Raw genomic sequence first — 23,233 nt, 5'->3', positions numbered from 1 at the left:
AATAAAATTGTATATAAGGGTAAGAATAAAATAAGATAAGGATGATATGTGTATGTGCTACCTAAATAATAAGTAAAAGTAAGTCTGAACATGTGTCTCAAGCCAGGGGCTCATCTCCTGCACTGCAAAAAAATAAAATCTAAAGTCATTTTTTCTTAAAATAAGGGCATTTTTTCTTGAATCAAGGATTGAAGTGAGACACTTTGCCAATAAAACAAGACAATTTACACTTTAAACAAGAAAAAAAACAGTTGCAGTGTCTTATTTTAAGTGCATAATATCTAGATACCTTATTTTAGGAGTAAAAATACTCATTCCATTGGCAGATCATCTTATTAACCTGCTCAAATTAAGGGTAAATACACTTAATTTAAGACATTTGTACTCATTTTGAGATCGTTTTTGCAGTGTGTTTCCAAAATGCATCACAAACTGCTAGAAAAAGCTCTCTACTATGATAACTGGTGATGAAAATAAAAAAAATTTAATAAGATGTATTTGTGTTTAATAGTTGTTTATTCAGATAAACATGAATTTTGAACTATAGGCCTACATAATAGATCATGATGAACCGTTTACAGCTTTGTGTCTGTCGGTCCGAGCTCCATTTCTCTTGTTTTCCACCAGTCACCCTAGCAGACCAACTTTGGGGACAAACTTTGGGGCCAAATCTGGGTCTAGAAAGTGTAAAGTGATGCAAGGTAGTTATGATTATTGACAGATGTCCAGTGGTCCCCAGTCAGTGCTAAACACTTCGCCTCAACCAACTTCTCATCGTTTCGACCAACTTTCGCACCTTTCTCCATGGTGTGATGTCCATGTATTCTCCTCATGATAGTTCACCTCGCAGGTAGTTTGTAAGGTAGTTTGTGTCCTCTATAATCTTCAACTTTATTTTTTAATTACTTATATTTTTAAGTATTTATTTATTTGCATGTTATATTTTTGTCTGTTTTATTCTTCCTTTGTACTTTTTTACCCTAGATATTTCTTCGCCTCCATTTATTTCTGCCTGCCCTTTTTACATTTCTGCAGTTTCTGGCAGAGTTGGTCCTCCATAGACTTTGACCTGGATGACTGAAAATATTCACCAGCCGGTCGCGCATGTAACAAACGGGGCACTCATCACTATACTAAACCCCACACCAAGATCGGATACTTGGTCTAAAAAAAGTAAAATTATTAAAGTAAATTCATTAGTTCTCTTCACAAATTCAAGGACTCAGGATAAAATTGAAATCATAAAGAATTCAGGGCCAAACTGCTTAATGACCACTGCTTTCAAAGCCATACTTCAAAGTAGAAATGGGACTAATTCCCATGTAAATGTATAGAAATCATCACAAGCTGGGATAAGGGAAAATGTATTTTATTTCCTTACATATAAAATACTCAAAAGTTCACGATGTGTTTAGACACCAATGATTAATATATCAGCTTCAATGAGAAGAGAAAGAACTACATGGATAGTCTGGCTGTCTGATAAAGAATATGACCGTTGGTTTTATGTGCACAGAAAGGATTTTTTTGATGAAGAAAGGTTTGATGTAATTAAAATGAAGAAGAAAATGATGAAAGTACTCCCCTTTGGTATAAACTGTATCTAACAACTTTCAACCATTAAAATAAATAGCCTATTGCTATTAGAGAGAACCTGTTTGTAACTACACCAGGAAAAGGAAACACCTAAAAACTGCTCGTGTGATTACATGAATACATTATTTAACTCCGCTACAGATGATGCCTTTTAAATCAATAGTGAATTAAAATAGGAAACGATGCAGAAGCTGACGTGAGAAAACCAAGAATGCTATTATTGATACTACTCACTGAACATGCAACAGAGTAATGTGCTGCTGGTTTCTAGGGAACAAAAAATACTCCAATGCATTCTTTTTGACAAAAACACAATAGGGATGAAAACCAAATTTGCATTGATCAGATTTGCCAGGTTAATGATCGAAGCTCATACTAAAAACACTTTTTTCGTAATAACTTGCCGACATTAACAACGTCGGGATCCCAAACACAAGCTATGCAGGATTCATTCCAGGCTTTAACATAGAAAATTGATTTTCTTCCATAGGCCACGTTTATCCGTTTAGACCATTTAAATTACACTCAATCCACGGCCAATTTAACTATTCTCAAAATTTGATGTGAAACATTACTTTTTAAAGTTCAGATTAAACTTTCTAAATAAAACCAAGTGCTAAAATAATCCCCTCAGTTATAAACATTGTTACATTTTTTGTACAAACGTTGACAACGTTCTCAGTACACTTCTACCTGTAGCCTTCATACAATCCTCCACTACTTGGTGGAAACAGTTGTGCCACAAGAGAAGACACTGTTCTTTCTCCCATCAATGAATAGGGACCTTTGTGGCCCCTACAATGAAAGGTAAAAGGCTCGTCTTGGGGCCTGAAACTCTGGGTTTGAGCAGACCTGGGTGATTCACTGTCATATTTTACATATTTGGTTCAGTTCACAAGTTTCAGAAACCTGTTCAGCCTCAGCCCTGGTCAGCTCACATCCTCTGACTACCAGTTTGTTATCATGTGTAAGCACCAAAGGGTTGGAAAAGTTCCTTAATTTACCAGAATATAAAAACCATAAACCCTCAGGTCATATCCACACTGCCATCAGTCTGTCAGAGCACTTTTTGTCCTCTTGCCCTGCTTCCCTCCGCTGGATGTGACTGTGCTGCTGTTGTAGACTCCCACTGATCCCAACATGTCATCCTGCTGCTCCTCCTTGGTGTCCGGCAGCGAGTCTTGAATTTTTCGCAGGGCTATCATGGCGTCGTCGATGTCTTTTGTAACCACCAGGTTGAAGTCGTGCATGCTGACCAAGTGCAAGAGGAAGTTGCGGCAAAGGTTGCGACGGATGATGTGAGCACCGCACTTCTCAACGAAAAGCATGACGGCTTGAGGCATCTGGTTGTCCGCTATCAAGCTAGATAGGAAAAAAAGAAAAAGAGGAAAAAGTAAGTCTTCCAAACGGTTTATAGAGCTAGCATTGGAACATTTGAATTCAGTTCCCATACATTCATTTTGCAGCTGGTTCTCAAACTGTGGAATGCAAACCCTAATTGGGCCCAAAGTCAGTGAAGGGGGCACAAAATCCATCTAATGTTCTTAAACTTTTCTTCCCCTTAGACAAGTAAAAAAAAAAAAAGCATTTTCACAATGACAGACAACACATTAAGTAGGGGGAAATTCGCCAGAGCTTTATATGTATGTAGCAAACAGCCAGGAAATCAGTAAAAAGTTAAATGCTCATTTTACTGGATGATTCTCTGCCCCTCCTTATATTTGCTTTTTCATTTTCTTTGCATTTTTCTTTTTTCTTTTAAATAATCATACAATTTTCATGTGTAAGACAAAGACATCTAAGCCTGAGAGACTATGTTCACAAATCATAATAAATTAGTGAAACAACTCATAATTAAAGCTCCCAAATAAATTCTCACAAAATCTCCTAAGATTTTAAGTTAAGATTTCTGTCCCCGTCTGTCTTACTGGTCTTGGCTTAAAAAACAATATTGTTAGAATAATTGTATATAAATGTATCTGTGTAGTGTTATAATGCATAAAGCTGTGTGCTATGTGCATGTGATCATAGCCACCTTTTCTAAAGTATACTGTGTTTTGTTGACTTGCCTTTGGAGATATAGATATATATATATCTATATATATATATCTATATATATATATAGATATATATATATAAAACCACGTCTCGCTGAGCTGAATGATCAACTCACCCGTGCTTCATTACATGCAGGTTCCAGAGCTTCATCACCTCCTTCTCTCCCTCGTTGACGTCTGTGAACTCATCCAGTTGCTACGCACACACACAAAAAAAAAAAATAAGTTGTGTAGGATTTGTTTAGGTGGGAAGTTGAATTAAACTTTTTGTCCTAAATGCAAAAATACAAAATAAATCAGGTGCTTGGCAAAAAAGAAAAAAAACGCCATCCCTGCTTTAAAATTTAACCCAAAAAGCAGTCAATAAATGTAAACTTTTAACCCATTAATCGATCTTCTCCCCCTCATCACTCAGATGAACCAATCTTTGACTGAAAGATGGGGAACACCACGGACGGGTCGCAAGTCACATAGACTTTTCAGCTTTTTAAAAATAAAAACCATGAATCGTTTTTACCCCCTTGAAGTCTTGCCTTGGCCTATAAAATAGACTGAATTTGTAACATGTCTAAATGTACGAAAAGTTTGCAAGATGCTGTGGTCTGTGCATTCAGTCAAATTAAGGAGAGCAAAATATTCACAAGAAGCCACTTAATTAAATGACAACTTAAAGCTTAATTGACACCCATCGAGAAGACATTATTGACCCAAGTTAAGGTCAAAGTTCAGAAGACAGAGCATGGCCTCATCTTCTCACCGTGGCGGTCTTCTCTCTGAGCCACTCTGGGTCCCTCTCGTCCTCGCTGTCCACGTCCATCTCTTGAGGCCGCAGGGGCATGCAGCTGTCGCTGTGGAAGTAGAGCCTGTTGTGTCCACTGACGTATGTCCTCTGCTGCTCCAGCTCTCCATCCTCAGACTCCAAGAACTCAGACAAACTTGGTTTGGTCCTTTTGGGCCTATCAAAATAAGAAGGCTCGGAGTGTGAAGCTACTAAAATTTTTATTGACTGAGCAATCATCTCAATAAACTGTATAATTTTTGACCAAACATGCTGTATAACCGCCTACTAGGATGACATGTCTTAGAACTTCATAAATAAACAGGAACAGCTGCAAAGACAGAGCTAGCGGTTGAACACGAGCAAAGTTTACCTGGAAACCAGTATGTGAGTAACCGCGGTTCTTTTGACTGGTCCATTTCGGCTAAAAGCAAAGCCGGGCTGGCTGTGGATGTCCTGAGGGTTGCCAACATAGGAGCCATCATAGCATTCATTGATGGACACGTCTATCCTCGCTCCTTTAGGGTGAGGCTGAACATAGTGGAAACAGGAAAGGATAAGAGAATCATGACATTTCATTTAATAAAGGAAGGCTTTTGTATAAAATCAAAAACTAGACTTTAAAAGCCTAAACATCTTTATTAGGGACAGTATTGTAGGTCTGCAACGAACGATTATTTTGCAAATCGATAAATCTGTAGATCATTTTTCGATTAATAATCGGTTAGCCAAAGGTTCCCTAAATATTTTTTAGGAAATTAAACCTGGGGAAACTAAAACTTTTCCACTCTAGTTCTGGATAGACCACATTGATGGACAATTTTTTTTTTCTATCTTAAATACAAAATATCTATTTTAACAATCTTGGCATAATTACTACTCTAAGTGGTTTGCTCTGTCAGCTAAAGACATGTTTTAGTCTCTATACTCCAGTTAACGATTTATCGAATACTACATTAGTTGATGGTTATTTCAATAATCAATTAATCACGATTAATTGTTTCAGTCCAACAGTATTGTCTGCAACATTTTAAGGAAGATCCCTACGTTTAGTCAAGAGAAATGGCTTAATCTAACTAGAACCATTCCACTTTATTATACTTGTAGGACTCGTTCTTTCTGTAATCCAGGTGAAACATTCTGTAATCCAGGAGGAACATTAATTTTAAGAGGAGCTGCTGGACTTTACATTGTTCTGATTATTGTGTTCATGCAAAATAAAAGACATTACATGACGTCTCTGTATGGAGTTCAGGGATGCATTGGTACTGAGGATGGGATACTCCAATGTTTCTCTTCTTCAGTGTACCTGATATTACTAGCAATGGGGAATTAAAACCCTTTAAAACAGAAGTTCAAACCCGTTCCTTACCACATAGTTGAAAATGAAGCGCGAGTGGGAGAGCTTGAGGTGTTTTAGCAGGCTGTAGAGTTTACTGCAGTTCAGAGTACACCAGGGACAGTGGAGATCATCTCTGGCCTCAGTCTGCTGCCGTGTGTTATTGTTGTAGAGGAACTAATGAAGAACACAATTCAGAATTACTACAAGAACAGGTTTATCCCCCAGCAGATGTAAAAATGAATTAAAAAGAAATGAATCACTGCTACCGTCAGGGTTAAATATCAAACAACTTCCCTCTATCAATGTCAAAATTAACAAATCATTATTTCCCCAAAATGTCTGAACAGATGGTTAAATCCAAAGCCCAGTGTTCTCCTTAGTATGTGGTGTACCTGATAAAATATACGGAGCTTCTGCCGCGGCTCAGACGAGACCTGCTCTTTCCTCGTCTGAGTGTCTGTGCTGACTGACTCTTTCACTGCTGACAGGAACAGATGCAGAAGTTAATTTTTTGGTCTAAAATATTGTGCATTCAAAGGAAACTGGTATGTATGACCTTTCCATTACCCCAAAATATGCAAAATAAATCTGAACATTGGAGAAGTCCCTTCCAGACGACATATCATACAGCACTGCTATACCACCTTAACAGAAACATTTAGGTCTATACTCGAGATGCACCAATCAGGCTTTTCAGCTCTCTTTTTAGTGTTTCTAAAGCTTTTCTAAAGTGTTTCTAAAGCTTATAAGCTCCTTCAGAGAGACTATTTTCTAGCAAAATGCTCCTCATGTTGGTCTGGAAGCAGATGCCGATCATCTTCTTATCTACTTATTCCTAAGATGCTTCCTTTCAACTCATCTCCAGTTATGCACAACTCTACTACTTCCTGAACTTAAAGAAGCTCTTATGTCTCCTGCCTTTTTCTACTGGATGAACTGATTAAGGTGTGTCTGACCTCGGCAACCACAGCCAGGCACACCTGGATTAATCAGTTCATCTAGTAATGAAAGACAGGAAGGGCTGCCTTAAGTTCAGCAAGTAGTGGAGTTGTGTATAGAGCCCACTGGATTTTCCAGACTTTTCTAACCAGCTACTGACTCACAGGGAACTGTAGACATTCTCTGATCATTAGCAGAGAGTTTGCTGAATGTTCATTTAAGTTAGGGCTGGGTAATTAAATGCTTTTGCATTATAATCGTGTGTAAAAAAAAAAAAATACTATTCTCAAATCACAGAAGCATTTAATTTTGTTTATGCTACATTTAAAAGGAGTAAGATACTGACTTGGCCCTTTAGGCAAGAAAGATGTATAGATAGAACCAAATGCCTGCTGCCAGAAGTACATGTAAAGTCCTGCGACAATAGACTGGACAACAAGCTTTTAAAGACCCTGGAGTGAAACATCCACATCTATGTAGTTAATTCAAATCCAAATAAAATTGCAAAATTGGTTGGGGAAATAAAAAAAAAAGTTCTGTTTTAATTTTTGTCAAATTTCAATGTATTTTTCCATTTTATTGCACCTCATTCTGGGTTTGGCTTGAATTCTAAAGTGGTGCTGCACCGACTGCTGTTTTTTGCTCGATCACCAATCTTTAAAAAAATATATATTTATATATAACCTGCTGTCTCAAATATTCACCAATGCTGGTCCTTTTTTTTTTTTTTGCTTATTTTCTGATTTGGTACAAAGCCAATTGTCTAAAATAAAAAAAACTGTCAGTGCAACCGTATTTTAAAGCACTGAAATATAGCGCATAATAGTCAGCTATCGTGTCATGATCTTCCCTCTCCAATTTTTTGCAGTGTAGAAATACATAAAATGTATGTTTAATTAGGACTGTAAACAGGACAGGACATCAGAACAGCTCTGATTAACAGAGGGATGCATGCCACATTTCGAGAACTACTGCTTAATTCAACAATACAAGGTTTCGCCAGGTTTCTTGGCTGTTATAGTAGCTCAATATCCAAGAAAGGTTTAAGGTTGTTATGAGAGGATTGCTTTTTAATAATTAGATTACGTCCCTAAATTAGTTTAATGTGTCAACTTGGGTCAAGGGGAGTAACACCAAGCTCAGATTGCCCAGCAGCCTACTTAGACCCAGTCTGCCCAAGCTTCACCGTCATGTTCCAATCTTCCTCCTATTAAACCCATCACCCTCTTACATATTTCTTCATTCTTTATTTTACTTGTGACAGGTTTCATCTTGGTGGTCCAGAGTTGGTTTTAACAGTTTTCCCTCACCAAAGCCCCTCAAATGACCTAATTCTCACTTCCTTTTCATGACTGCCTTTGACCTATTCCTTTAATAAACTTTTAAATTCATATCTTTGTAACGTGTGAAGCATTGTTTACAATTTTAAACTCTTAACTAAAAGCATCAGAAAAAAACCTGATTTTTTTTTCAGTGCATCCCTAGTATATATTTATATATATATATCATTAGGACGGGATCTTTAGGACGGAATATGAAGCAAAAAAGAAAGTGCTTACACTTTAGTTGTGTGCTACATGAGTTGATCTCTGTTGAATGTTTCTCTGAGAAGCAACAGAAATAGGATTATGTAATGACCAACTAATTTATTTTCTGCAAGACAATAAACTGAATATACTTAATCAGGAAAGTTTAGAGAAGAAAAATTGGTGTGATTTCCAAGAATGACTTATAAATAATTATAAAAATATACTCAACACAAATATCTCTGAAAGGGACTCAATGGCTACAGTTTCTCTCCATTTTAGACCTAAACACATAACGCCACATATATACTAGAACCATTTGGTCAGTTGTCTCAGATCTAATAGACATAGGTTGTGTCATTCAAGACATTTAGACTGGACTTATTGTTATATGTAAAGGTATGAAACAAGGTATGTAAAGACATTTACACCAAATCAAAGATCTAACTAAAACTTTAAGGCTGGACTATTGACATTTAAATATACCCATGTACAACTCTATAAGCGACCACAGCTTGAAATGGTTCTATACGTACTCATAAGGGCTGCGCGGTGGTGGCTGGTCCGGGTCTCCATTGGGCTGGTGGTTTCTGAGTTGCGAGTTGCAAGAGGCTTGGCTACCGGGGCGGTGGACTTCGCACTGGCATCACCTGTCCAACGCAGTGTAAACTGCAGTGTTGGTCCCTGAGAAAACGTCTCAAATGGTGGGATTCTCTGTGGGGCACATACAGAGTAAGAGTTTGATCACACGGCTGCTTTCTTTCTGCTGTCACAGAACACTGATCAGATGCAATAATGTAGCCAATATTGGATGCGATGAGATACAGTCCAAAAAATAGGGTTCCTCAAAAAAGTTTGGGGAATCCTATTAATCTTAATTATTTTTATTTCCAAATATTTGGGTGTTTGCAACAGCTATTTCAGTTTGATATATCTAATAACTGATGGACTCAGTAATATTTTAGTATTGAATTGAGGTTTATTTGACTAACAGAAAATGTGCAATATGCATTAAAACAAAATTTGACTGGTGCAAAAACGTGTGTACCCTAATCATTTTATTGATTTGAATACACTTAACTACTTTTCACTGACTTACTGAAACACAAAATTGGTTTGGTAGCTTCATTATGATTTGAACTTCATAGCCAGGTGCATCCAATCATGAGAAAATGTATTTAAAGTGACCAAATGAAAGTTGTTCTCCTGTTTGATTCTCCTCTTAAGATTCATCATGAGCACCTCAAAACAACTCTCCAATGATCTGAAAACAAAGATAGTTCAACGTAGTCTTTCAGGGGAAGGAAACAAAAAGTTGTCTCAGAGATTTAAAGTTGAGGGTCGCATGGATTCCACTCAATATCAGCAGATTCTTGAGAAAAATGTTCAAGAATCAGGTACGAAGTTGAAGTTACGCCAGGGATGAACATTTCAGCAAGACAATGATCCAAAACGTCGCTCCAAATCCACTCAGGCATTCATGCAGAGGAACAATTACACTGTTCTGGAATGGCCATCCCATATCCCTTGGTGCTTTTTCTTCAAAAATCATGAACCAGGAATAAATGACAATTTATCTTTTCTGAGCCTAACAGTGAGTAAATGACATTGCAGGCAGATGAAGATTTGTCCCCTAATCTACATCCTGCCAGAAGCCGGTAGATGCATGAGCCTCCGATGCAGATCCCTTTCAAACTGCACTCATGTGTATGATGTCAAGTTGAAACAAACCAAACAAGGCTTCACCGGTGGACATACTTGTAGACTCCACGATAAAGTGGCTGAAGCTGAAAAGCTTGGCATTACTGCTGCAGAACTTGGCGACAATGACGACAAAGTAGGGTGTCAGACTTGGATCCCAAAGGTTACCGGTTCGACTCCCGACCCGCCAGGTTGGTGGGGGGAGCAATTAACCAGCGCTCTCCCCCATCCTCCTCCATGACTGAGGTACCCTGAGCATGGTACCGTCCCGCCACACTGCTCCCTTGGGGCGCCTTTGAGGGCTGCCCCCTTGCACGGGTGAGGCATAAATGCAATTTCATGGTGTGCAGTGTTCACTTGTGTGTGCTGTGTCACAATGACAATGGGAGTTGGAGGAGTTTCCCAAAGGGCTTTCACTTTCACTTTTCACTATTTAGGAACCCGGATTCATGGCTGTTCAACTCTGAATGGAGAGAAATGCTTTCATCTAAAATATATCAGGAAGACAATCGTTAATGAAGTACTTGCCTCTTACAAATGTTAAGTAAATATATGCACATGTGATACGTCACAGCTGCTGAGATGGGCTAAAAGCTCGACATGGTAGGCAGGTGCCACTTGGTGATTTACCCGATCATTTCGAGGAATTTTACTGAACGTCCCTCTCTTTTACAAAGTCTTTCCAGGTGGATGTTGTGTAGAATTTAAATTGAACTTGGAGTATCACCCTGTATCTTCCTTTCTTATCTAAAATTCTTGAGAAAGTAGTTGCCAAAAAAATTTGTAATCACTTACACCATAATGAACTTTTTGAAGAGTTTCAGTCTGGCTTTAGGGCTCATCATAGCACTGAAACAGCTCTGGTGAAGGTTGCTAATGATATTATCATGGCCTCAGATCATAGACTTGTATCTGTGCTTGTCCTGTTAGATCTCGGTGCTGCATTTGATCATAATATTCTTTTAGAAAGACTTGAATATTTTGTTGGAATTAAAGGAACAGCTCTAGACTGGTTTAAATCTTATCTATCTGATCGAATTTAGTTTGTTCATGTTAATGATAGATCTTCAACACGCTCAAAGGTTACCTGTGGAGTACCACAGGGATCAGTGCTAGGACCAATTCTCTTCACTATATACATGCTCCCAATCGGTAGAGTTATTAGACAGCATGGGATTAATTTCCACTGTTATGCTGATGATACCCAGCTATATCTGTCTATAAATCCAGATGAAGCTAACCCATTACATAGATTAAAGGCATGTCTTGAAGACATAAAAACCTGGATGACTCTTAACTTTCTGCTTCTGAATGCAGACAAAACAGAAGTTATAGTCTTTGGACCAGAGTCTCTGAAAAAGAAGCTGATTAGTCAGTCACTTCATTTGGATGGGATTAAACTGATTTCAGATAATAAAGTAAAAAATCTTGGTGTTATTTTTGATCAGGACCTGTCATCTAAATCCCATATCAAAGAGGTTTCTAGAATTTCCTTCTTTCATCTGCGGAATATTGCAAAAATTAGAAATCTCCTGTCCAGGGGTGATGCTGAGAAACTAGTCCATGCATTTGTTACTATAAGGCTGGACTATTGTAATTCTTTACTATCAGGAAGTCCACAAACTGTAGTTAAAAGCCTTCAGCTGATCCAAAATGCTGCAGCCAGAGTTCTGATGAAAATTAAAGAGAGAGATCACATCTCTCCTATCCTGGCTTCTCTTCATTGGCTTCCTGTTAAATCCAGAATAGAATTTAAAATCCTCCTTCTCGCATATAAAGCCTTAAATGGCCAAGCTCCATCTTATATCAGAGATCTGATTGTTCCTTATGTTCCTAACAGAGCACTTCGCTCTCAATCTGCAGGTTTACTGCTGGTTCCTAGACTTTCTAAAAGTAGAATGGGAGGCAGATCTTTTAGTTATCAGGCTCCTCTCCTGTGGAACCGACTACCAGTTTTAGTCCGTGAGGCAGACACCCTGTCTACTTTTAAGGGTAGGCTTAAAACTTTCCTTTTTGATAAAGCTTATAGTTAGAGTGGCTCAGGTTATCCTGAGCTATCTCTATAGTTATGCTGCTATAGGCTTAGACTTCTGGAGGACATAGGGACCCCATTTCATCATTCTATCTCTATTCTCTCACTCGGCAGAATCTATGAGTTCAATAACTAACTCTCTGCTTTTTCTCATAGTAGCTTTGCCTCGTCTGTTCCTGTTTGGCTGTGACTCCATCCTGGACAGAAATATTTGCGGGTCTGCTGCCATCAACACCCTTGTTTATAGATGTTAGAGATCTGCCTGTTTTTTCCAATGTAGTCCTGTTTCTTTGACTTTGATTTGCTGGATATGCTCTTCATCCTCTGACATGGGAGCTGGCTCGGAGCTTGTCTGTCTGGCTGTGTGTTTTCCAGACTGGGCCGCCTTTTACAGCTGCTTTTTGAATATCTGCTTCTGTCTCCTTGAACCCCAGTCGGCCTCTGCAGATGGCCGCTCACACTGAGCCTGGTTCTGCTGGAGGTTTCTTCCTGTTAAAAGGGAGTTTTTCCTCTCCACCGTCGCTACAAGCATGCTTAGTGTCAGGGATTGCATTGGAGTCAATGAGTCGATGCAATCAACTGGTTTTCCTTAGATAGAAAACTTTGAACCAATTACACTGTATGATCTGGTTGAACTGTAAAGTGCCTTAAGTTGACAGGTGTTGTGAATTGGCGCTATATAAATAAACTGAACCGAATAGAATTGAACCCTGGCTTATGCCAGGTTTGTGAGTAAAGATGCTTAAAACATTTGATATATATTGATGTTATAACAGTGAAGCAAATATCTGAACCAAAAACATACAGAGCCAACTTCATATTCTGGGTACATGCACAGGTTTATGTCTAAACCAGTACTATGCACCTACAGCTGATGACAAAGCAACTGGAAAATGCTAAAAGGTGTAAGAGGTCATAAGCTAGGAGGCAAGAAGAAATGAAGACCCACTCAGGTCACCTACCTTGCCATCAAGGATCGTTTCCCATGTGGCTCGTTTTTTGCTCACAGGACTTTCATCCAACCCTTGCATTGACACTTCGTACTCGCCATCCAGCAGCTGCAGCCTCCTGTAGCAGAACCACAACTCTGAGAATTTAAACATGCACCCAAAGGGGAACAAACAGGAGAAATTGGGCCAAAACTACTTACCGATTTTTATCAAAAACTGTCATCTGTGCGATGTAGGTCTCTGTGGTCCCTGCCTCCTCTCTGTGGGCTGAACTTCTTTTTTTTCTACTAGGAGTTTCTGTTACATCTGGGGTGGGTTTAAGGGGGGATTAAAATTGTGTGAATAAAAAAATATAATACATAAAATTTTATGCATCAAAAATTGACACACCTATGTTCTCATTGACCTCCCCGTTGACCAGGCCGCTTCTCCCAGTGCGTGACACCCTGAAGAGGAGCGAGTAGGACTTCACCATGTGACTGTTGCTGGGCTCAAACTCATTGCTGGGGACCAGTAAAGAGGGGCAGGAGCCCAGCTTGGTCTGCTTAGAGTCAGGATTCAAAGGCACCTGCTTTTTACCGGTAGGCACTTGTTTTATAGGGCAGCTGACATCCTGAATGAGCAGAGAACCATGAAAACCATCAGCAAGGACAACATAGCGGAATAAGCAGCTTCAGTAACGAGGCAGTACACTGTACCTTTCGTTTTTTATGGCAGACTTTGACAAGTAGCACCTCTAGAGACACAGAATGTTGCTCATTTTCTGAGTTCTGAGATGGCTTTTCTGTAGAAGGACAAAAATAAAAGCATTGATATTAACCCTTCAATTCGCTAAATACATTCACGGTAGGAAGACATCCATTCGTAGCGTTTGTAACACCAACTAAAACAATGTCTCGCTTCTTAAAAAATCGTTCAAATAAACAGGTCTAATCACACAAAGCTTTAAAACAGTTACTACAGCATAAGGAAAGTTAAATTCAAGACTTTTTAATGACACTAAAAATAAAAATTTAAGACCAACTTTACAATAAACACGACAAAATCCTGGTAGCGACAGATTTACCCCAAATGTTTATTTTAACATAAAGCATTAATTTCTAGCCCAGTAGATGTGTTTCAAATTTTGAAAGACTTTCCATATAGGAAGAAAGCTAAAAACAAACAAATAACAGATATATTTTTAACAACTACTGAACTGAATTAACCAACTTTGTTTTGTTCCCTACTCAATCCCCCTACTTTCATTAGTGGCGTTACCACCAAACATTTTCCTGAGATTTGGTTCTACTGGTGCTGTTGTTGATGTGACTGTGGAGGCTTTACAGAGACAAGGGTGGAACAGGACGGAGAAATACTGCTGCTTCTCCATAACTTGATTTTGAAGCTTTGAGTTTCTCGCTTTGCACATGTGTCTCCACTGCCTTGATTCCCATCATACACATCATCATCTACATTCCTTGGTAGTGGTTTTAGCCATGCAGACAACTCCTGGACGGAGAGCCAATTTTTCATTGAATTTAAGACTTCCCCGTGTTGTCCAAATAAAAAGTTACTGTCACATCATCCTAAGGTCCGGCCGCAACATCTTTTTTTTATTGGTTCCGCTATCGGGACGGAACCAGCAATGGTGACAGCGAGCAGTTGGGTAAATGTAAGAAAAATACTGTCAATTATTTTATTGTTTAATATGGATTACAAATATAAAATCGTATTTATGATATGCTAACAATTTCAAAACCTATTAAAGACTGATTTAAGACATTTTAATACCAATTAAGGCCTTGTTTTATATTGAAGAATTCAATGCCTTTTGAGACTTTTGAAGGATCTGCGGGAACCCTGTAAAATGATAACATAATAAAACAAAAGCAAAGCATTTGCTATAAGGATGAACTGTTAACCTTTACTAAAAACTAATTTAAGCCATTTTTAGATATGCTGTGGTGTAGTTTGGCATCAGTGAGTGCAGCAAAATAAAAATGGACCAGAGGCAAAGGTAAGCACTTCCTGAGGAGCTTAGATTAGATAGATACCCACGTAATAACTATGAGCCCATTTTCCAGAAGCCTAAGCTACTAATGTTATTAAAAAGATGAAGCTTTGAGGGGCTGAAGGTTAAGTCCTAGAGGTGGGACATAAGAAAGGAAACCCTATGATGATCTGGCAGACTAACAGCAGACAAAGAGCCAGACAATGCCTTCCAAACTCAGGTGAAGATTTGTAGCTGTCAGATTGCTCCATTCCTCATTTAAATATAAGCAGCATGAATGAGGAAGACTCAGTAAGCTCAACTTCTGAATGTCAAAAGTCCCAGGATCTCTTAAGGCAAGACAGCCAAGAGAAAATATTGTACCAATCCTATATGAACCTTTAGGATAAGATAAGGTAGGAATTTCTTGGTCTTACAATGGGGAAATTAATTTGTGACATAACCTCTGATAAAGAACAGGAGGTGCAAAAGTAGGAAAAGGTTCACCAAAGAAGTGTACAAAGTCAGGCTAAAACAATTACTTTATAATGACCGATCTTAATCAGTTCGCATCTATTGAAATATCTGAAAACTTCAAGACAGAAATGCCAGTGGTAACATCTGAGTCAGCTCATAAACAATTTGCTGAGGAAGGGTGAACAAAACTACCCGTTTGTTTATACAGTCCAAGCTTCTTCAATTTATTACAGTAAATATTACACCTATTCAATTATAAAATATATATTTTAAATTAATTTCTTAACGAAATGTATTTTTGTTTACACTTATGTATACAAAAGATTAAAGATCGCTGCAGCCATGTGGTGTTCTTTTCCTCCAACTTCCTTTAATCAGAAGCTAGTGTTGCACTGATGCCATATTTTGGCCCCGATACCCGGCTGTGCAGTATCGGCTGATAACGATACCATCTGTTTGAAATTGATGTGTGTATATATATGAAGAACTGCATACTTGGATGTAAAATAATGGCCATCATGGATTTGTCAAGCTGCTGCCTACCTTTGTGAAGCAGGAAAAAGACTATTAAAAAGTGAATCCAGTACAAATTTTTATTGCACACCTGGACTGGGTGACAATAGTTGAATAAACTTTTGGCTCTAAAAATGGCCATATTAGTCGGTACTTGCCAATATCGATACCAACATTTTAGTGCTGGATCGGGGCCCCATCCAATACTGGTATCGGAATCGGAGCAACACTATGAGAAACTAAAACTTTTTGCTGTGTTTTCATATCTCCAACAAATCCTCACCCAAACCTACTGTATATTTTCTAACCAAGAAAATAAAAGACTACCAAACGCCTGCTTACCATCCTTATGGAAGAACCCGGTGAACGTTAACTGTAGATGTGAAGACAAGCTAAAAAAAACAAAACAAAAAAAAAAACATTAAAATGTATAAAAGACTGACGTTATTTTTTTAAACGTCTCTTAAAATGATTTAAAGTGAATCGTAGGTCTCTTTTTTTACCTTGGAGAATCCTGCTCTGTCTTCATTTTCTCTGCCGTCTTTAACATATCATCCACTTTGAATGTTTTCCTGCAAGTCAACAGTTGAAATTATTTACTTTTAAACATTTCCAAACAACGTCTGCTGACTAAATGTGAAGATGATGCAGGTTGCATACCTTCTGGCATTTGTGCGATTATTTCGGTGAGACATGAATGTGAGGGTCCTGTGCAAAAATATGGGCTAAAAAAAAAAGAGGAAAAGAAGAAGACCGAGTAAGTTTAAATAACCAGGTCAGTAAGGGTAAAGGTGTGAAATAAAAAGGACTTCTGTTTACTTACTGCAATGATGTTCCTTGTACGCAGGAATCTGTATATCTGAGTAGGTTCTAGAAAGGATAAGACAAATGATGATTGGAATATGTTTTAATCTGGCTGCTCTGCTAAATTTGTCACCTTGTGTAACTAATAACACACATTAAAAAAATGTTACTAACATAGAGAAGCTTGGAGTCTTAATGGTTTTCTACGTGGAATTACCTGCAATACTTTGATTATAACACAAAAAAGGCCCCCCCCCAAAAAACTGCACCAAAACTAGTTGATTTCCTTCTCTTTTGTGTGGGCAGCTTTACATTTGAACTGACTTTATAAGGGGTATTTAGAGGATTTTAGTGACAGTGGACTTAAACAATATAAATAATAAACATATAATCTGCAAAGTCTTGTTATGTTCTGATGCCCCCAGCTGTATGGGTTTCATCCTCAACACTATGCATACCCACTATAGCAGGTATGACATCTTTAGAAACGTAACCCATCAACACCTTTGTAAATATGTTTTTGAGCTCTGTCTATTTTTTAGTGTAGTCCTGTTTCTTTGACTGACTGACTGACTGGCTGAATGTGCTCTCCTCATCCTCTGACTTAGGAGCTGGTACAGAGCTCACCTGCCTGGCTGTATCTTTTCATGGACGGGGCCGCATGTGGAGCTGGTTGACAGTTGCCGTTTGTATCCCTGTTTCTATGTCTGCTTCTGTCTCCTTGAACCCCAGTCGGCCTCTGCAGATGGCCGCTCACACCGAGTCTGGTTCTGCTGGAGGTTTTTTCCTGTTAAAAGGGAGTTTTTCCTCTCCACTGTCGCTATAAGCATGTTTGGTGTGAGGAAATGCCTTTGAGTTAATGCAACCAACTGTTTTTCCTTAGAAAACTTTTAATCAAATTGACTATATTATCTGGTTGACTTATAAAGTGCCTTGAGATGAAATGTGTTGTGAATTTGCGTTATATAAATAAACTGAATTGAATTAATAATGTTTCTTAGGAGTTAGCTGGGGTACCTAGAAGTAAAAGTAGAAACATTGAAATGCAGCGTACCTGAAATCAGCTTGGGGCTGATTCAGGACATCATAGCACATCATGTGCTGTAGATCTGACTGTATGTATTTGAGATATTTATCTCTAAACCCAGTAGGTGATGTTGTGTTTACATCGGTCACATGTGCTCTATAACACAAAGAAGGCTCAACAAATCTAGATTTTCTTTGAGCTCAGGCATCCATAACGCTGACAGTAAGAGTGGCCACAAATTTAACTCAGAGGTGATGACTCTGGAAGTGTTCTCTTTTATAAAAGACACATGGAGGGCGAGTAAGAAGATAAAAATAGAAATGTATCCTCCTTCCCATAATAGATTTTGTTTACTTTAAAGATCGAACGTTTAAAATATTATGTCATGTTAAATGTATCAGAGAAGATCTAAACTTCAACATCTATCCTAACAATCTGAACTGTCTTTGCACTAGACTGGTCTGCAAAGACAATAATTCAGCCCACTGACTAGAGATGCAGTAAAAAATTAAGTTCACTTTTGTTCCATCCATGCAGCCTCCGTCATGTTAGAGATGTTCTGTGACAAATTATGCAAATTTGAACATTATTGTAGAGACAACAAGTTGTCTGTTGGAGAGTAGGAAAACACTCTACACCTAAAAACCCATCAAACTGTTGAGAATTTCTTTCCTGGGGTACATATTCCATAAAAAAAAACAGTAAAGGTTAGTTTCCAACCTTTAGCCTCTAAGAGGTACATGTTCCTGATCAATCTGTCTCCGTTTAGCAGCATACTGTAACCATGAAATTCTACTGAAATTAAAATCAAAACATGTCCATCCTTTCATATTCTCAATTTGTCATGGCTCCGTCATTCAGGAATCTCATAGTTTTAAATCTAGTTTTTTTAAGACACTGGATACAAAATGCTGAGGTAAACAGTATAAAACACAATAAAAATTGGAGAAATGTAGAAATCGCGCACAGATCATACCCGATTATCACTATTGCAATTTCTGCATCTATTATCACTACTGCAAGATTTTGTCCAGCTCCAATTGGAAAAATACATCCTCACTTATTACACACAACTATGACTGAATAGCTTTTTCAGACGACTAGGGATGGGAATCGAAAACCGGTTCCAGTTCAGAACTTTGCAGAGTTTGGCAGCTCGCTTAATGATTCTCTTAGTGGTTCCAGGAAGCACCAGATCCTAGCTCTGGGCAGCATGACCTGTATCACGGTTTTCACGCAAGTTACGCATACAGTATTCAGTAAGCAAGTACGACGTGACCAGGCATAATTCTTGAAAAGCAAAACAAAATAAAATCCAATCAGGTAAAGCGATCGAAAGTTTGGCTTCATTTTAAGGAAGCGAAAGATGGCAACAAGGCGCTTTGCAATCATTCCAAAGTGTCAATTACATCCGCGGAGGAAATATATCCAACATGCAGAAACACCTGCGCACACAACATGGCATACATATTAACTTTAAAACGTTTTAAATTCCGTGTTTTTGATGCTTCCGAACAGAAACTAAAGTTACGACCAGCATGGAAGGCAACTCTGGTAAGTAGCTAGTTTTATATCACTGGCTGTGCTTAATGTGGTTCCTAATAAATCATATGCCATTTCTGGAAATAAACCAATTTCCTACCTCTCAAGTTGCTCCACAGTTCAGGGAGCGAGAGAAAGGTAACAGTTGTTAATTTAAATCAGGGGGAGATGAGTTTATTTCCCGAAATTGTACAGTAATGCTATTTTATTAAACGGATACATTCTCCATTAGCTTTAGATGACTGTGACGAGACGGGTAGCTTGGCTGCTCAGAGGCTGGCAGCTCCTGTTCACTGACTTCTGTTTTCGCCGAGGCAGGCAGAAACAGAATGTCCAAGGCGAAGGTAGACGAATGTCACTGTGCACTTACCAAGTTCATTGTTTCACAGAATCGATAAGAGAACCGAATCATTTCACAGAATCAACAAGGTAATCTGAATCTTGTCAATTCCCAACCCTACAGACCACCATATGTGACTAAATATGTTCTTATTGCTTCCTCCATTTTTTTTTTTAATGAATTTTCCTTTTAAAATATTGAGTAAATTAAGCTATTAATCAGACAATTTTTAGGGTACTGTGCTTGACAACACTGGAACAATTATACGATCATAGCTTTTTAATTTGGCATCTGGATGGACAACTATAGTAAAGTTTCTACCCCATCAGTTGTTTACAAATAGGTTAACTGCACATTTTCCAACATGTCTTTAAGATATGGTTTATTTAATTCCAGTTTTTGAACGAAGCGGGGAAAAAACATCCGATTTGGCCCAACAATAAAAATAAATGCGTTTTCAACAAAGTTTAGAATTACATTTTGTGCTAAAAACATCAACAGCACTACAGGAGCTGTTGGACCGGATGCCTGACAGAAAAACAGAAGGAAAAATAAAAACATTGAGAGTAAAATCGGGTTTGAATGAAGGGAAACCATAGAATCTAATCGGTTGACAGTGAAGGGCGGAATCTCACTTTCAAAGGCCTGTAAGAAGAGCTCATGGTCGGCCTGGATCTGCTCCATCTTCGGCTTCTTCACCGAGTTCATCATCGCGGATGAAGCGGGGTACACGGCGCTGTTAGCTTTGCAGCTCGTCCCGCTCATGATGTGACCTGAGTTCTGGGAAGAAAACAAAAGCTCATGTTCGGACATGAATCACTTCAGAACGTGTAGTGAGATTTACTGCTAGCTAGCTTAGCAAAAACAGCATCCCAGCCATCACCAATACGTTAGCTTCGAACCTAGCAAAGCTAACATCATGGCTAACCGAGATAGCAAAGCTTGGAATTCTAAAGCCAAATTACAACTAGGTAAACAAACAAAAAAGACAGGTGGACCTTTGTAAAATATAACACGAAATAAAACGTAACCCACCCTGGCTGATGGCATTAATGTCCCGGGCGACAGAGCAGGCAACGACACGAAGGCTAATTAGCTAGCAACGCTAGCATGGTTCACTTAAAAAAATAAAAAAAACACACAACAAAAAGAAAAACAAGCGTCCTCGCGCCAAAAGCTCCGCCCAGTTCTTCTGATTTGAAATACAAAAAACAAAAAAGATATCAACTTAATTCCTGGTTAAATTAAGTAATGTGTAAGGAAGTATAATTTGGTGTGAGCTGAATAACGCTCTCATCAGTTGGGGCCAAAGCAGAGAGCAATGTTCTAATGACAACCAATAAAAGAGGAGCAGCGGGCTTATTGGACAAAGATCTGGGGACATAACGGGACCCGCCCCCCCCGCCGCCAACGCTTTTTTGCGGGAAATTCAGCAATCATTTCAAAACAGCCAGGTGGCACATCCTTCACAGTGTTACAGTAATGACTAAAATCCTCTCTTATAAATGTTATGTAAAAACGAAATTGTAAACAAAATGCAAACAAGAGAGCTACTACAAATGTAGACTTTGTTAGTAACATAGACTTAGATAACTTTTATTGTCATTTTCTATACATAGAGTGTTAACAAAACGGAATATTGTTTTGCTCTTATGACATTTCCATTTCTTAAAGTTCTACAGTGATCAAATGTAAACATTGGCAGAGGTTTCAAGTATCGAAGTACAAATACTTTGTTACTGTACTTAAGTACACTTTTTAGGTATCTATACTTTAGATTAGATTAGACAGATTTATTTTGTCATTTTGTATACATAAGTGTAAAAAAAATAAATTTCGTTTAAAACAACTCTAGACAATTTCATTTTTTAAAGTACAGCCTTGAAAACAGTAATAAATACATTAGAAATAGTAATATAAACGTATGACTGTATATTTACAGTTCTAACATAAAAAAAAAATATATATATATATATATATATATATGTGTGTGTGTGTGTACAATAACCAATTTTACACATCATTCAGTAGTCTAATGGCAGTGGGGAAGAAACCTTTATGGAACCTGCTGGACCTGCATTGGATGCTTCAAAGTCTCTTTGGAGAGGGCAGCAAGGAGGACAGTCCATGGTGGGGGTGTGAGGGGTCATTTACGATGTTACGGGCTCAGGACACGCAGCGCTGAGATGAAATGTCTTTTATGGAGGGAAGAGGAGCCCCGATGATCTTCTCTGCTGTTCTCACTACTCTTCTCACCTTCTTCCAGTCTGAGACGCTGCAGCCTCCACACCACACATTGAGACAGCTGCTCAGAACACTCTCTATGGTGCTTCTGTAGAAGGTGGTAAGGATCAGTGGTGTCAAAAGTACGCACATTTATTACTTAAGTAGAAGTATAGATACTGCAGTTTAAAAACACTCTGTTTTTTTAAGGTTACTTTATTCTTTTATACTTTAAGTAGTTTATGGAGCACATACTTTTTCACTTTTACTTGAGTGAAGAGGTCAAGTTGATACTTCAACTTTTAGCAGAGTGATTTTAAACTGCAGTATCTATACTCCTATTAAGTAACACGTCACGTGTGTACTTTTGACACCACTGAACATTTGGAGAAAAAAGCAATGGACACAGATATGGAAGTTCAGAGCATTAATATATACGGTGCAAATATGCAGTATTTTTGGTTTGGTGTTATCTGGTGTTGGTGTAATCATAACATGATTTAGAGTTTTTGATGGCAGTGGGGAATAAACTGTTGCAGATTGTTGAAAGGGCAATATTATTGTCATTACTGTTGATATATAGTAGAAGTTTTACAGATTCAGTAATAAAATGTTACAGGGGTTGGTATGAGGGGATGGTCATTTAGGAGGGGGGATGCTGAACTCAGCAGTGAAATTACTAACTACAGTAATGACCAATTATAACGAATTACTGACTGCATCATTCACTAATCATAATTCACTGAGACTTTTGCCAAATGCCCAACAAACAAAGCAGAAATCAGCATTTTTTAGAACAATATTCCAACAGTTTAAAACTTTTTAGCTTAGAGTTAGACTCTTTTTATTGTCATTTTGTATAGTTTATACAAAATGATATTTCGTTTTGTACAGCATTAATGACATTTCCATTCCTAAAAGTGCAGCAGTATCAAATGTAAACATTGTGGGAGAAAAAAAATGGTGCAAAAAAAAATATTGATGTGGTCAGTGTGGTGCAGAGTTTGTGACATGATTTAGAGCTGTCTGATGGCGGTGCGAATATGCATACAGAAATGTAAAAACGACGGGCAGAAATACATTGCATTGACGACATATATACAAAGGAAGAATAAAACAGACAAAAATATTATCACATGCACATAAATAAATTAGGTAATTATTACAAAGGCGAATAAATAAATAAACTAATTAAAAGAGATTTATACATTTATATCTCACTGTATAATTTAATTTCTAACTACATTTATTTGTTTATTGTATTTTGGGTATGCTTATTTATTTTTTGAGCATTTATTTATTTCTGTATTTATATTTTAAATATGGCAGAGTTGGTCCTCCATACTAATCCTCTTACCAGCATTTGAATTGCAAATTCGCAACGTTAAAAAAAAAAGAAAAGAAAAAAGAACGA

At 38.0% G+C, this 23,233-nt stretch overlaps 1 protein-coding gene across 4 annotated transcripts; it reads right to left on the bottom strand.

Moving 5' to 3' along the window:
• Positions 1 to 1,353: 1,353 nt before the first annotated feature.
• On the bottom strand, positions 1,354 to 20,929 carry suz12b (SUZ12 polycomb repressive complex 2 subunit b). 4 transcript variants are annotated; one of them, XM_038292829.1, is made up of 18 exons: positions 20,632 to 20,929; positions 20,232 to 20,376; positions 16,707 to 16,753; positions 16,544 to 16,608; positions 16,387 to 16,455; positions 16,226 to 16,275; positions 13,620 to 13,705; positions 13,312 to 13,534; positions 13,122 to 13,227; positions 12,934 to 13,039; positions 8,775 to 8,952; positions 8,272 to 8,316; positions 6,166 to 6,254; positions 5,804 to 5,947; positions 4,805 to 4,962; positions 4,411 to 4,609; positions 3,770 to 3,849; positions 1,354 to 2,958 (listed from the first exon to the last, which is right to left on the bottom strand). In XM_038292829.1, the coding sequence occupies exons 1-18, from the start codon at positions 20,644 to 20,646 to the stop codon at positions 2,646 to 2,648; spliced, it is 2,118 nt and encodes a 705-aa protein (XP_038148757.1). In that variant the 5' UTR covers positions 20,647 to 20,929; the 3' UTR covers positions 1,354 to 2,645. The 4 variants fall into 4 exon arrangements, with proteins under 4 accessions (XP_038148757.1, XP_038148760.1, XP_038148758.1 ...); XM_038292830.1 differs by having other exon boundaries at positions 2,646 to 2,958; positions 6,166 to 6,251; positions 20,632 to 20,646; XM_038292832.1 differs by lacking the exon at positions 8,272 to 8,316 and having other exon boundaries at positions 6,166 to 6,251.
• Positions 20,930 to 23,233: the final 2,304 nt, after the last annotated feature.

Source organism: Cyprinodon tularosa, unplaced genomic scaffold (genome assembly GCF_016077235.1).
Source record: "Cyprinodon tularosa strain WSP-4 unplaced genomic scaffold, ASM1607723v1 ctg318, whole genome shotgun sequence".
In the NCBI taxonomy this organism is placed as follows: Eukaryota; Metazoa; Chordata; class Actinopteri; order Cyprinodontiformes; family Cyprinodontidae; genus Cyprinodon; species Cyprinodon tularosa.
The sequence above is the reverse complement of the archived record's forward strand: the minus strand, read 5'-3'. Positions and strand labels throughout refer to the sequence as shown.

Coding starts and splice junctions, on each gene's coding strand:
- suz12b (XM_038292829.1), bottom strand. Junction 4,963..5,803: donor GCTTCATTTTCAACTATGTG/GTAAGGAACGGG, acceptor CACTATGTTCAG/CCTCACCCTAAAGGAGCGAG. Junction 4,610..4,804: donor ACTCACATACTGGTTTCCAG/GTAAACTTTGCT, acceptor TTATTTTGATAG/GCCCAAAAGGACCAAACCAA.